The sequence below is a fragment of the Pezoporus flaviventris genome, unplaced genomic scaffold (assembly GCF_033815535.1).
Source record: "Pezoporus flaviventris isolate CSIRO_AGI_PZ_B2104156 unplaced genomic scaffold, CSIRO_AGI_Pfla_v1 ptg000040l, whole genome shotgun sequence".
NCBI lineage: Eukaryota > Metazoa > Chordata > Aves > Psittaciformes > Psittacidae > Pezoporus > Pezoporus flaviventris.
The window spans coordinates 4,223,639-4,238,290 of NW_026892588.1; the positions used below are offsets into that span (position 1 = coordinate 4,223,639).

Here is a 14,652-nt window from a genome sequence, read left to right on the forward strand (position 1 = left end):
ACCTGAGGAAGCTTAAATACTTCAATTAGACATCTACTCCTCTATCAGCTAATTCAGTCACAGTAGGCAGAGTGTTGCTGTTTGTGTTCCTGAAGGCCTACAGCTGCCTTTGGGCAGAAGCTTTAGCACCTGCTGCGAGTACTCCTGCTCTTTTCCTAAGCTCCATACAGATTCCTTCATAACATCAAGTATGCTGAAAGAAAAATGGTGAAGGACATGTAAAAACTCTTAAAAAATTTATGGTATTTTTTTTAGAAGCTGCTATTTCTTTTTCTCAGTCTGGTACTAGTCACACTAGAAATTAATAACATTGATTTCCCCTTCATGGGAATGATTCTAATGCAGCAGCCTTGGTGTTACAAGTCTGTCGCCTCTCCTCTGTGAAGGAGTTCAATTCATAAGGGGGCAGGAGAGAAACCTATTTAAAGCTACAGCATATCTGGATCACTATTCTGCATCTTTCTAAGATGCATAAATAAGCCAGTCTTGCACAGCTGCTTACTCAATAAATTTATTGCCACTTTTTCCAAAGCTTCATAGCAAACTGTGGAAGTTGTCTTAACTATCAGCTGCGCGCTCCTGAGCCCTGAGGAAGCTGGCCTTCTTCTGAGCAACACGGTCCTTCTTCTGAGCGAGGGACATCTTGGGACAGTTCCATCTGCAATGCAAGCACAATATATGATATAGCCAAGGCAGAAATAAGCAAAAGGGTGGTCAAGCAAGCTGCAGTGCACCAGAACTGTTATCAAGTATGCTGTCCTAGAACATATTCTCACTTCTGTAACACACAATTTCCTTATATAATGATTTAAAGCTGTAGTTTGGATACACAAGACAACAGGGTTGGACATGGTTGCTGCATGGTTGCAGCAGTTTAACTCCTTGCAAGGTAAGCTAAGTCGGTACTCTTGCAACTAGAATACAGACACTGTGGAGCCCAATGCAACAGCTGGGCCTTGATTTCTTTTCTCCCAGAACCCTCAAAAATCCAAATAGTTTAGTGCTAACAGATCAGTCAGAGAAGCAGCTTTCCCACTGGAAAGATATAACAGCTGAAGATAAACAGTTAAAGAGTTCCAGCTATTCAGGCCAAAAGCATACTCCACTTGAGAAATACTTTTATATAATTGAGAGCTCTTAAAGTCTAAAGTTAACTCAAGATAAAGTGACACAGAACTGCTTGTATCTTAATCTCAACTAAAACATGCAAGTTTTGACATAACTGCAATGAGAATTCATTACTTGTTTTGACATAACTGCAATGAGAATTCATTACTTGTTTTAACATAACCAAAAGCGTCTCTAACAGTCACATTCATGTTAAACAGAATGAGAGCTTTACCTCTTTGTCTTGACTTCTCTCTTGGGTTTCTTGTCATGGACTGGATTATCCCGTATAGCAGCATGGGCTTTTTTATACATTTCTTCCATCTGAAAAAAAGTATATTTAAAAAAATTGTTCAGTTCTCCATAGTGGTCCAGTTGTACCATCATGTAAGAAAACCAAGACACCTTGACCAAAGCATGCACTAGAAAGGGGCTCCATAATACATAACAATATGTACAAGTTTTGCATGGTTGCCTTTAAAATACTTTTCATACACTGCTGCAGCATACTGAAATTCCTGCTATCACTAGGCTACAATTTCACTAGTCAAACCCACAACTTGGGACACAAAAGAGAAAAGTAATTTTCTCCTGCCATAAAGTAACTACAGACAACTCACAAGTCTCTCAAATACAGGCTACTATCTTGCAGTTGAAATACTATTTCCTCCGAAGCCTGCTTTCAGTGCCATAGCTTCCCCACACCAAAATGAAATGGCAATCTAGAAAGTTATTCTACTTAGAATAAAATACTTCATGTTTACTTACTATGCCAAAATTATTCCACACAAACTGTCAGACATGTCATCTTACCACCCTTTCAAACCCTACAGCAGCACATGTTACAAAGCTGCTTAGTAAGATGGAAGAAGCAGAAGCAGTGAAAGCAGCTTCAGAGTAGCAAGTCTTGCAAGAACTATGACAGTCCCTGCATTCTCCCCAAAGGTGCAGTAATGCTGCTGTGTCCCAAAATTAACTATGGCTCCATAACATCACCAATTCTAAGAATACCTTTGCTGGTAGTTAATTAAGATCACCAGATCCCAGCTGTGAGAAGTCTTCAAGATGCACAAAGAGTAAGTGTCTAGCTACTGCCAAAAGTCCTGGACTCACTTGCAATACAAGCTATAAATATTGTTTGATTAGTAAACTAGATGAAGCTGGCATTCACAATATAACCTTACTTATTTTTTAGCAAATATTAAGTTACAAAAAGCAGCAATTATGTTAAAAAAAACAAACAAACAACCAACAAACCATTCCAAGCCACATAGCAATAAAGGGACAAAGAATAAAGTTAAGTTTTCCACAGTCTGAAAAATGACTTGAGAATATTTGGAGCTTCAGGACCAGTAATTGGGGAAACCAGGCAAGAATATTACAGGCAGCAAGACATGCTATCTGAAAGGAGTTATACACTTGAAAGAAGTGAAAATACCTTGGTAATCTTGCACATTTTCTACTTTTGTGCAAAATATTCTGAAATAAGATGTGTTACAGTCTCTCTAATTTCACAAGATTGCAGCTTCTACAACAAAGTAGCTTAGGCTAGCCTATATTCACCTGGGACATAGAATTACCTATAGGGTCACAAAAATGCTATAACAGATTGGACACAGAGCACATCCCCACAGCTGCAGAAATTACAGGCTGTGGTGTGGAATGAGGAATGAGTGGGCAGCATGTATATAAATTTCAAGTTAACTTCTATATCAAACAAAATCCCCCCCCAAAAGGTTGCAAAGACTGTCCAGTTTAGAATGCAGTCCTGTAAGCTTAGATTTAAAGGCAGAACGTTAAGCTTCATGGCAGGAAAAAAGATCTTGCTTTCAAAAGGTCTACAATATACTGCAGAGCTCTTAAAGAAGGAAAAAATACTTCCTTTGCACAGATAACATGTAATATGAATCACATTTTTTATATATTATCTGCATTACTAGAGAAGTCTCTATGCAAGACTTAATAACACCTCTATTAATGCACGAGCCAGAGAGAAATCTCACCCCATCAGGTGTTAGGTTGTTCTTTATATACTGGGAGAACTGTTTCTTGTAAGCATCTTCATCCTCCTCCATCAGGTAGCGCATATAATCTGCAACATTCTGGCCCATGATATGCTTGCGGTGAACCTCTGCATTGAATTCTTTGCTTTCCGAGTCATACCCAGGGAAACGTTTGGTACTGTGAAACAGCATTGCAAAGACACATTGACAAATGTTCCCATTCAGAGGCTAGATTCCACACAGAAATGACCAATACAGATAACTGAGGGATAAGACCCTCTAATTATAAAATACAAGATAAAGAAAATCAAGAGATGGAAGTTTTAAGTTTGTCTCGGCTGCCATCAGTCCCGTCTTGAAACAGTGCTGTACATCACATACACACCATGGACCAACTACAGAGCGTTCAGTCATTGGGAGTATCATCACGTAGCAGCCAAGTCAGAAAAACTGCTAAATTAGTCAAGAATGAATAGAAGATCATGGGAAAAGGGAAGAAAATACACAAGAGAGCTCAGATTTCTCCCTCCCCATTCACAGCTGCTAGCAGAAAGCAGCAGTCAACAGTAGTATCAGTGTTGGTAAAACTGCTAAAAATCTTGGTTCAGTCATTCTCACCCTATGACAGGAGCTGTCAAAACATCTGTATAACAATTTTAAGTGCAGGTGGACAGCTCAGACCTACTATTGTCCTGACACCTGTAGCAAGCATCAGAGGCATTATACCTGGTATGTACAGTTGTTTGCACTGAAAGCAGTAAGCACACACAACTTGCTAAAGACTTAAACCAACAGAATACTAAAGCAGATTTACTTAACTGCAGGCAATCACTTCATGATCTTAAGTCAAAGCAACAAGATGGCTTTTTAGTCTCTAAAAGTTTAATAACATCTCTTGGTAGCTGCAAGATTCCCAGCAGCATTCTCAAAATTGAACTTTTGGGATTAAGAAACAACCAATGAACCAACCACAAAAACCCAAACCCACCTGAGGACCAAGGCTACATCATCATTCCCAGGTCACTGGGACATTAAGTGACAGTGTACGTACACTGTCACCTACAGAAGAATCTCAGGTTAATTCTAAAGGAATCCTTCCCAACAGACTATATTACCTATGGGGGATGGACAGACCACCATCCACTGCACCCTTCAGAGCACCAAAGACTTTGTTTCCAGTGGTAGTTCTGGCAAGACCTGCATCCAGGTAGCATGTGAAAGCACCAGGCTTTCCATCCACACTCTCCACATTGTATTCATCACCAGTCACTTCAACTTGGCCTTCGTAGATCTTGTCAAGACCAAATTTATTCAGAAGCTGCAGGAAAGGAAAACAAACAAAGGCACTTCTGAAATTCTTTCCATTAATGAACAAAATGAAGAACCACCGCCCCGTAAAGCCCAAATCTGCAGTAAAATTTTCATGTCTTAAATTATTTCTTTACAAAAATTAGCACCCCATAACAAAGCTTTTACCAACCACCACTGGAAGTACGTCTGTTAAGTTTCAACCTTTTGTGCCAACAGGTACACCAGTGAACTCAAAGACATGTTCCTAAGTTCATGGAAAATGGATGGATGCTGTTTATATGTTTTCAGCTCTCAGAGGTACATTTCTTACATTTTTATTCGGACTCCCTCCCTCCACCAAACTTAAGTGTTGAGACTTAGAAGTGGGCTGCTGGAGTTGAACCTGAGTGGTTACAGCTCTTCCTGTGATTTGACAGTCACAGGAGGCCATCAAATCTATGTGGTAAAGGGCAAAAGTTATTATTGAGAGAAGCCCCCAGAGTCATTTATCAATATCAGCATACCACTGGAGAAAGTGAGCTTTCCCTTTGGTAAGAAAACCAGAGCAGTAGCCTGGACAGATACCTACCCTGCGTGCCATCAGCAGGCCTGTGCAGTATGCTGCTGCGTAATTGGTCAGGCCAACCTTCACACCGTATTTTGGCAGCTCATGGGCATAAGCAGCACAGACAATCATGTCACCTTCAATTCTAGCATAGGCAATCTGACAAGGAAACAAGAGTTAGTGTTCTCGCAAGAATTCTGGGCTCAGTTTATAATTTCTTCAACATCTGCTTGAGCTGACAGGAATACTACAGAGGAATGTCTATACTACAGAGCTCACTGCCAACCCCTGCAAGCAAGATCAAGGGCTTGTCATTCCCTTTTCATTCTTTGTTTTTTAAAGGCATAATTAAGTCCTAAAGTACAGGCACAAAGAAGCCAAATCTGTATTAGGCCAGAGAAAGTCCATGTCAGCAACAACTTTCATTTACCTCTCCACACACATCAAGAGGCCAGGAAACTGCCTACAAAAACAACCTTTCCAAGACTCATTATGGATGTGGATGGATCTCGTCCCACTTTCTGCATTAACATAGTATATAACACACCTCAGGAAGATGCAAACAGCATCTGATACAGAGTTTGTGATAACATTGTTATGAACCCCCCATGGCAGGGGGTTGGAACTAGATGATCTTTCCAATCCAAGCCATTCTAAGATAATAACCTTATGGAATTATTTTGTTAATGGGTCTGAGATTTTCACCATCTCTGAGGTCTCCTGTGGGACAGCAGTACTATCAGATGTTTCTCCTGTTCCTTTCACCTACGGAACCTTCTCCTTTTGAATCCCACACCTCCTTCCTACATCGAAAAGTTGCACCCTTTTTGCAGGATGCCTACACACTGGATAGGTACCATCTATCAGATATCAGCACCTGCCACCACCAACTTTGGTTTTGAGTTTCAAAAGATAAAACAGGTCTAAACTGACTGTAAAAAAAACCACTCACCACTGTTCTTGACATATCATTATCCCATGTAAAAAGCAGAACAGTTAACTTTTATAGCTGCCCCTTTTTTGAGGTTAATAACACATATTTATAATATAGTAAACACTAAGTTTCTAACTTCAAAATTCATCAAAACATTCTAGAAATGAAACAAGAAAGCGAATCACAATGAGGAACGCTGTATGATGCAACACACAACTGCGTGCTCAGGAAGGACAACCAAATGCCTACTGTTCTTACCTACCAAACTCCTTTAGTCTCACAGGAAGGGCATCATATAGCCTCACTGCTTCACATCATATACATGCCATCACAGGAAAAAAAACCCTCAGAAGAAAAGGCACCTTTAGATACAGTGCAACTGTCAATGCAGGTTGACAGGTCAGTCAACCCTGCTGCCTTCAAATACGACTCCCTTTTTCAAGCACTTTAAATAAAGCAGAGACGGAACAGAGAAATCCTCCCCCTTCCCAACGTCTTTACTTACCTCAGCATCATCAAACCAGCACAGTTTTGTATTACAAATAACCTGGCTGAAGGATGCTGACACTACCAACATTTGTTTTGCATTATGAATACGTTTTATTACTGAAGTTGCAGCAACATTAAAAATTTCTTTCTTCTAAGAAACCATTTTACATCATAAAAGCTGCTCAGATCAAGCTTAAAAACCTCATCTGCTTCAGCCAGTCCACCCTTGCTGTTTGCTTCACACTGGGAAGGCTGGTAAGGAAGCAACAGCACCACAGACCTTACCTGGCAAATGATGTCTCTGTTGGTAACACGCACAATCATCCTATATTTAGGGGTGTTGTACTTGTTTTTATCTTGAATTACCAAACGCTTACGGGCATAGTAATCAGTTTTTCCCTCTGAAATACAACAGTTACAGTGTGAAAAATATGTGAATGAAATAGGAATATTCATCAGTGGCATTTAACTATACATCACAGGGAATTTAAACATACCTCTCCTTCTCCTGAATTTCACTTGGTATCTCTTGAAGTATGCCTTATTCTTGACAACTTTCACAAACCCCTTGAGTAAGAAACACAACTGGATGTTATTAACATAGAATCACGCGAGCCAAAGCCATTCTAACTGTATGTCCTATAAGTAAAACCGTGGTGGAATTAGAAATAAACCGGATTTACTTATGCATTTAAATGAAAAGCATCACAAAAATAAGGGGGGGGGGGGGGAAGGAAGCCACACTAAGCCCCGGAAGCTTGATCCTTCCCACAGGAACTAATACACATTTCTCCTGTGAAATTCATGGTTTCAGGAGAAACACCAGAAAAGACTTGTTAGCAGAACGTCTGCCTGCATGGCCTGAAGCAGTAACCGTGTCGCTCCCAGCCAGTCCCCCAGGGCCTCGGAGCTCGCTCCTCCGACGGCCCCGCGAAGGCACGCTCGGCCAGCACCGCGACGGGACCCGCGCTTCCGCACACTTCAGCCCCGCTGACCCGCGGGAAGATAGCGGCCACAGACCCCAAGCCTCCAGCCGGCTGCCGCAGGGCTCCGTCAAACGGGGCCGCACCGCCACGCACCCACGGGCCAGGCCGGGCCTGACCCGGTCTGCCTCCGCCTCAGCGCAGCAGCGCGGACGGTAACGGGGCCGTGGGGGAATCGTGCTGAGCCGCAGCCCCAGCGCTAATGGCAGCCATCGCCACGCTGGAGCAGCCGCAGCCGGCATCGGGCCTGAGCCAATCCGTCTCCATCCGCGCGGGCAGCGGAGCGCAGCAGCCGCAGCGCGGCGGGCAGAACACCCTCGCGGCTCGGGCGTCCCGCGGGGCCGGTACTGACCATCGTGCCAGGTACTGTCCGGTCTAGGCCTAGACCGGAGCCCGCTCCGCACAACGACTGCGCTCCGCAGCAGGGGGGAAAAGGCCGTTCCCACTGCGCAGCCGCAGCTTCTCGCCAGCCCGGCGACGCGCAGCCACGCCTCCAGAGCCTGCCCCGGCCTTGCTGACCCCTGCCGGCCTGGAGGAGCGGCTGCACGGCGGGACGGTGTCGACCCCGTCCTTGCTTCTGCCTGCAGCTTCCCTGAGCGGGCAGAGAAGTACTTCCAGGGAAAAATAACACTGCTGTCCCCTGTCATCGCTCCTAAGTGCTTTTTCGTTACTTGCAGAAGCAGGAGGTAGCAAGACAAACTCCTTTGCTATTATCACAGCAGAGGAATTCTTACAACAAAAACATTGATAGGTGTGATCTTAAAACAGCCAATTATGGAAACGTAGGGGTTTAATTCCCTTCATTTTCTAGGGAAAATCTTCGCGGTTGATTGAACAGTAAATAATTCAAACATTAAACTAACCAAAACCCAATCAAACACTGTTCCTAAGATAAATTATAGTTACTTGGGATAATTGATGTTTGATGAATTAAACCAAAGATATATACATCCATACACTGAGACAAACAGGTCAAATAGCACCAAATTTCTTGACGTTGCCAGAGAAGTGCACAAAGCAGCACCTTTGCTCCTGATGCATTTGGTTATCTGCATTCCCTTCACAAAAAAAACCAAACCAAACCTATGCTAATTGTTATACGTAGATCAATATTTTAAACGGTATTAATTTGATAAAAATAACTACATGAGGATGAAAGAAATAATAAATGTTTCCTACCTCAGGCAAATACCAATATGGTTCCTACCTACTAGCTCCAGATACGAAGTCCTTAAGATGCAGCATGGGGGTCAGTGGTGTCATAAGCAAAACTCCATTAGTCTTGGCGCTGAGCTAGAAAACATACAGTCAGTTCCTTGTCCTTTTCTCTGTAAGGAGACTTTTTGCTCCTGCAATGGTCCTCATCACAACACTGGGCTGCTACCCGCCCATCACACCTTCCTGTGTGATGAGGACTCCAGCTGGGCTGGTCAGCCCCACCCCTGAGCTTACAAATCTGGGGCAGATCCCACTTTCTGTAGCTACATTTGTTAGAAGAGTATCTGCTGTGTGTATAGGCTCTGAGCTTGTGAAGGTAGCTTGGTTGCGGAGCTGGTGTTTTCAATGCATTAGTGAAGTGTTTATTACTAGTGACATTTATCAATAGGAAAAAGCGTGTATTTACATCTTTTTCTGCTATTTCTCAATTTCTGTTGTATTGCATGTGGTGTTTTTACTCAGGTACAATGTGGAGAGCAAGGTACCACATGTCTTCTAGAGCACGGTCTTGCATATGGAAGAAGTCACTTACAGGGGTGAAACTGGCACTTCAGCAGTATCTCCCGTGAGAAGAGCATCTCCCTGTGCCTGCGCAGGGCTGCTGTCTTGCAGCAATTGCACTTCTTTTGCTGTTATCTGCAACACCAATTGCCTTATTGAGGCAAAGATAGCTATGCTGGAGGCCTGGCTGTAACTTGTTGTTTCTTCTTACTTGGCTTTTAGGAGTGTATTCTTTGCGTCCTCGGCTGTGAAGCAGTCCGTGTATGCTCAGGTAGCGTTGTAATTAACGATTCCAATTAAGCTTTCGTTAGATGGAGGTTCCGATAGGTTTTGCCCTCCGCTGCAGCCGAGCCACGGCGGTGGGGGCGCGGAGCTGCCCCTCGCGGCAGCAGCGGCGGCGGCTGCGCTCTGTGTGCGCCTGCGCCGGTGCGGGACGTGTCCCGGCTGCCGGGGCCGAGCGGCCGGGGGCAGGGCGCAGCTCCGCGGGGCCGGCGGCGGAACACGCCGATGCTCGCACCGAGCCGCCGCGGGCAACGCTTCCAAGGTGAGGCGCGGCGGGGCCCACGCTCTCCCCCGCTGTGAGGGTCTGCGGGCAGTGCAGCGGCCGGGCCTAGGCGGGGCGCGGCGACCCCGGCCCCAGCGTTCCCTGCCGTTGGGCCGGGCAGCGGCGGGGCGTCACCTTCCCGCGGGCACCGGCGGCCGCTGAAGGGCCGGAGCCCTGGTGTCGCGGTGGAGCGACGAGCGGGGGAAGACCCTCGGACCCGCAGGGTGGCGGTGACGGGAGGCCGCGGTGCGCGGCTCTGGCCTGCCCCTGTCCCTCCGCGCTCCTCTGCTCCTCCGCGGCACGGGCGCGGCTCAGCCGCCGCGGGGACGCGAAGGGGTCTTGGCAGCTCCTCTGTGTGGAGCCGGGCGCGGGGGGCGGCGAGGGCGGCTGTTCCGTCGGGCCTGTCTGTCTGCAGCGGGGGGGCCTCTGCCTCGGTGATGTGGAAGTAACGTTAAAGCGGGGACCGGCAGGTCTTAGGTTCCGAGCAGAAATACAGTTTACCAGTGCAGCTTCGAGGTCTCATTCCTAGCACCTCCTGCTGCAGCTGCGTGAGCGAGATTATATAATGAGGGTAAAAAGTCGATACTGATGTTGTGGCTGCTTGTTATGTGTTCCAGCTCGAACTCTTGGTGTGGTTTTTCTGTAGTTCCATCTAAATCTTGCTCATTTCCAGCACTGCTAAGCAGAGCATTTATACAGCAACCATGAAATTGGCATAAACCGTTTTGAATTTCTAGCATGAGCTTGCATTAACACTGGCTGTATGAAAGCAAACTCATATCAGCCTACAATGAGTTCTTTTTGGTTCAAAGATCACGTACAAAAGGTATAGAAAAGAGGCAGGTTTGTACAGAGAAGTGACAGTGTTCAGTATGTTTTACTTATCTCCGAAAGTATTTCTCTAAAACCTTTTTTCTACAATTTTAAAAATTCACATTATTTCATGTTTCTAAAGGAAAGACTAACTGGATCTTGGTTTGTTTTTTTTTTTGTTCTGGTAGATAGTAATGAAAAGCATTTTGCATAAATGTGCCTGTTTGTTTCTCTTCCCTTCTCTCAGTGTGTTGTTTCTGCTCTGATCATGATTGCACGTCTGCCTATTTACACCTATAACAATTTAAGACTTATTTTGAAATATATAGGTCTGAATTCTTTTTCAAGTAAGGATTAGGAGAAGAAATAGAGATGGGCAGTGAAAAAGAGGGACATGATGAGGAGGAAAGCAGTTGGTGTTATGAATCAGCGTTGCCTGAATTCAATGAACTGGGCTCAGAACAGCTGCAGGAATTCCTACTGAGAGGAGTAGATGTTGGGAGAAGAAAGCTTCACCAGAACAACCCGACTTCTCTCTGTATCTCCTGACCTCCCGTGGGCTGAGGCTTAGGCTCTTCCTGAGCTACAGCTGGGTGCTTTGAATTGATTTTACTTTTTCCTTGCTGTTCTTCGTAAGCTTGTTTTCCATGGGCTTGTTTGATTGCATTTGAACAAGTAAGCAGGAGATGGCTGGAGATGAGTATGGTTGAAATGGTGTTCATGAAAAGGAAGAGATAGGAAAAAAGCTTTTCCAAATTCACAAGAAGGGGTGGATGAAAGGACGTGCCTGAACTGTGTTACTGTCAGGTTGTTCTTTGGGTAGGATTGATATAAATGGAGAAGTAATAAAAATTGGAAGACAAGTCCTTTTGTCAGTCAAGTGTTCTGAAAACAAAGTTGTTTACTTTGCTAATTCAGGGTTCTGATATCACGATGCAGAAGGGGGAAACAGCCAAGTTGGGCGTATGCATATCGAGTATTATGTTGACATTCTCTTACTCTTCCTGGTTAGTTTTCTTCACTTGTAGAAAAAAAATAGTTTGCAATGCTTAAGGAATTGGCATAGTAAAATTTCATACATGTCAAGTACATCCTTTAAAAGAAAAATCTTTTCTGTTAGTTAGAAGAAGAGTAATAAAATAAATCTGGACTGTGAATGCTTTTTTTTTCCCCTCAAAGAACCTGTACCTGCTTTGATTATATACTCTGAATTCACTTTTTTCCCAGACCTGATTAAAATAGTTACCATTTAAAAAAAAAGACAAATATTGCCTGTTATAAGACTACCCAATTAGGAGTTGTTAGGTATATTCTCTTGAATATGTCACTTAAGCTTGTAGCTGTGTCTTTCATGTTCATAACAACATTATCTCTTGGTAAATTTTGTATTCCTGTAAATAGGGAATATTGTGCTTTCATTGTAGCCGTGTCTGCTTAGATGTCTGTAGTTGCAGTGCATCCTTTCCTTCCCCAGCAAGGGTGACTGGAATAAAGGGGTGGTGGTTAGTAACAGTGCAGAGGCTTTTGTCTTGCTGTGTTCATCTGACACGCAGTTGAGATGTGTTTGTGTTGTATGCATGTATGCGGAAACTATATTCTCAAAAGGTAACAGCAGAAATGATTTAGTGAATCATAGCTTTTTCTTACTTACTCTAACGTTGTTTGGCTTCCTGTGAACTCTGGAGTGAGATGGTGTTTTGAGAGAGCCTGGGGAGCGTGGAGTCAGCTATAGGATTCAGGCAATGAAGGATGGGATCTCCTTCTGGTCCTGCTGTCGGGGATCATGCTTCGGTCTTCATGTTATTTCAGGCTGCATCATCTTCTCTGATTTATGTTGGTTTTACTTCCAGTCTAATCCTTAAAATTAACAAAGAAATGAACCATTAATGTTTTGGTAATAGGTTATTATAATGCATTCTGCTATGTGGTAAGCTATCGAACTTCTCAAGCTTCTGAGTTTTCCTACACTGTGTTGTCATGACTAAGTCTTAGATTCTTAGCATAGCATTAAATACCTGTATAATGACACCATAGCATGGTTTTGATCCTTTTTTAAATTAAAAGAGTATAATTGCATTATGATGATACAGAATTCTGACTCATCCTCATCTTAGGCTCTATTAACTATGCATTTTTTTCTTTGGTTTCATCAGCCTGGCAGATGGGGCCAGCCCTTTAATAGGGGATTGTTGTTGCCACCAGTTGACTGTGTACTGCAAACTAACAGGATGTTAGAAGAGTTTACTGAAGGGTAAAACTATTGAGTGTCACTTAAAATGGGTGTTAAATACCAGTAGGTAGCCAAACCCTAACATTCTGGACACGAACTGTTCACATTGCTCTCTAGGGTGACATTGTACAGAGGAAGTTAGTTTTAAAACTCTCGTTTTTCAGGTATTCGTCTTGATTATGTACATTAACAGTGAATTACTTTCAGGCATAGTAAAAAGGCATTTCAGCTTCCATGCTGTCTGAAATAGCAGGGATATACCCCAATATTCATTAAGCAAAATATTTTTTTTCCTCTCCCTTTGAGTGCATTAGTGGTGGAACTTCATGGGTTTGGCTGAAGCTTTAGGACATATTTCTCATCCCTTTGGAAAAAGAATTTGATCAGTCTTTTTAAAGACAGAATGGCAAAGGTAAGTTAAAATTCCATAATAAGACCACGATAGAACAGGTTTGGGATTTTTTCATAGTCTTCTTAGTGTGAGACTGGCACTAAAAATAATCAGTATGTCATTGATCTTCCTTGCATTTCCCACTAGTAAGCCTTTTTGAAAGAAGTAAATATTCTTATTTCCAAATGAAAATGTAAAAGTCAGTGGTCAACTAATTGGAAAATAACTGATTTCATTTGATGATGAGTAGGTATGTCATCTCTCTGAAGACCCATCTCCCTTTTCTTTATGCAATAACTAAGGAAAATTAGTTTCCTCTAAGTGCTGGGCTCAGGAAAGGCTGCGGGAGCACTCTTACAACTTCCAGTAGCATAGAGGAAGGCGCTTTTAGCAGAAAAAATATGCTTGCCTCAAGTTACACTGTAAGTGCTTGTGAAGACAAGTCATGGGTGTACCAAGACAATTGGTGGGCGAAATTAATTATTACTGCAAGACCACAGGTGTTGGCATGGATTTTGTCAACGGAATTGACTGTTGATGTCTGCACTTGGGTTTAAATCCACTATATTTATTAAATAGCTCAGATAACTTTCCTATGTGGAAATTACTAAGTTGGTTACACTTCTCGCTTCTGAAACTTGGACCTTTTATTTCTTGCTGTCAGTGGCTGCAGGTTGTAATTTATAGCCCCCAAGTAAAGCTGGTTATCAGTCAGTCACTTAGAAACTAGTTTACTCTTTTGAATTTGAGTGTAACCAATAGAAAGTTGACCCTTTAGCTGATCATTTAAAGGAGAGTAAGGTACTGAAGGTAGGGTCTCACTAACCACTGTTGCCTGATTTGTTTAAAATTCTAGTAAGTAATAAATCAAGTGTCACCATACTCCGTAAGACCATGTTTGTGTTATTTGGCTTCTCCATCAAGTCTCGTTTAATACATCCCTTTGGAGATGGACATATGCACACCTTGGTAAATGGGAGGTGAGCATTTTGGCTCTAGCCTGTAGATTGTGGCATAAATTTATCTAATCCCTATAAACAAGGAGAATGACACCTGCAAAATACTTGGGCTGCTGGTACATAAAAGCAGAGGTTGCATGGAATGGTATTTTCATGTTGGCTTATATTGGATCCTTTTCAACTTACTGATTTCACTCCTTGCAAATGTTGTATACTTTTTCTTTAATTAAGAGTTGTGTTAAAAACATTGGTTTTAATTAGAGCTTAGTGAATATTTAAAAATATAAGTTGTTTCTCACCTCCAAAATATGGACTTTAGGCCTTTAGTAAATTTAACTGCATTTGTATACTTTTGTTTGCTTTTGCTCTAATGTAGTTTAGATGATAGTCCTGGCTCTTTTCCAGGAGGAAGTTGGCTAAAAGCAACATTAAGGAAGCTAGGCTTCGGGGAACAAGAAAAATCTGTAGAAAAGAGCTTTAATGATCAACATATGTGTCCTTCAGCATGTGTTATGTTTTTATAAGTGCCTGATGATTCTTACTTGAATTACAGTTAAATGATTGGATAGCATTTTTTTGAAAAGAGAAAGAGAATTCTTCCAATCTACTTGAAAACCAAACCGAT

The 14,652-nt window shown here is 42.8% G+C and overlaps 2 protein-coding genes and 1 non-coding gene across 13 annotated transcripts in view; 1 reads left to right on the forward strand and 2 right to left on the reverse strand.

The window, feature by feature from the left end:
* Nucleotides 1-498: 498 nt before the first annotated feature.
* Nucleotides 499-7,952, reverse strand: RPL5 (ribosomal protein L5). The gene is made up of 8 exons (XM_061465503.1): nt 7,724-7,952; nt 6,886-6,955; nt 6,674-6,789; nt 4,990-5,124; nt 4,226-4,428; nt 3,111-3,288; nt 1,343-1,431; nt 499-658 (listed from the first exon to the last, which is right to left on the reverse strand). The coding sequence occupies exons 1-8, from the start codon at nt 7,724-7,726 to the stop codon at nt 559-561; spliced, it is 894 nt and encodes a 297-aa protein (XP_061321487.1). The 5' UTR covers nt 7,727-7,952; the 3' UTR covers nt 499-558.
* Nucleotides 3,448-3,544, reverse strand: LOC133275555 (small nucleolar RNA SNORD21). Its single transcript, XR_009745591.1, has one exon. It is a non-coding gene; the product is annotated as a small nucleolar RNA SNORD21 (small nucleolar RNA).
* A 1,308-nt stretch (nt 7,953-9,260) lies between the features above and the next one.
* EVI5 (ecotropic viral integration site 5) overlaps nt 9,261-14,652 on the forward strand; it is a 78,627-nt gene continuing 73,235 nt past the window's right edge. For 5 of the 11 annotated variants that reach the window (XM_061465476.1, XM_061465480.1, XM_061465481.1 and 2 more), the window contains exon 1: nt 9,532-9,634. Coding sequence is in view for 1 of the 11 variants with exons in the window: in XM_061465477.1 (XP_061321461.1) it covers nt 10,200-10,205 (6 nt within the window). In the remaining 10 variants the exon portion in view is untranslated. Of the gene's footprint in view, nt 9,362-9,477; nt 9,635-10,048; nt 10,206-14,652 lie in introns of those variants that run through there. The other 6 variants (XM_061465479.1, XM_061465487.1, XM_061465484.1 and 3 more) reach the window with 4 other exon arrangements.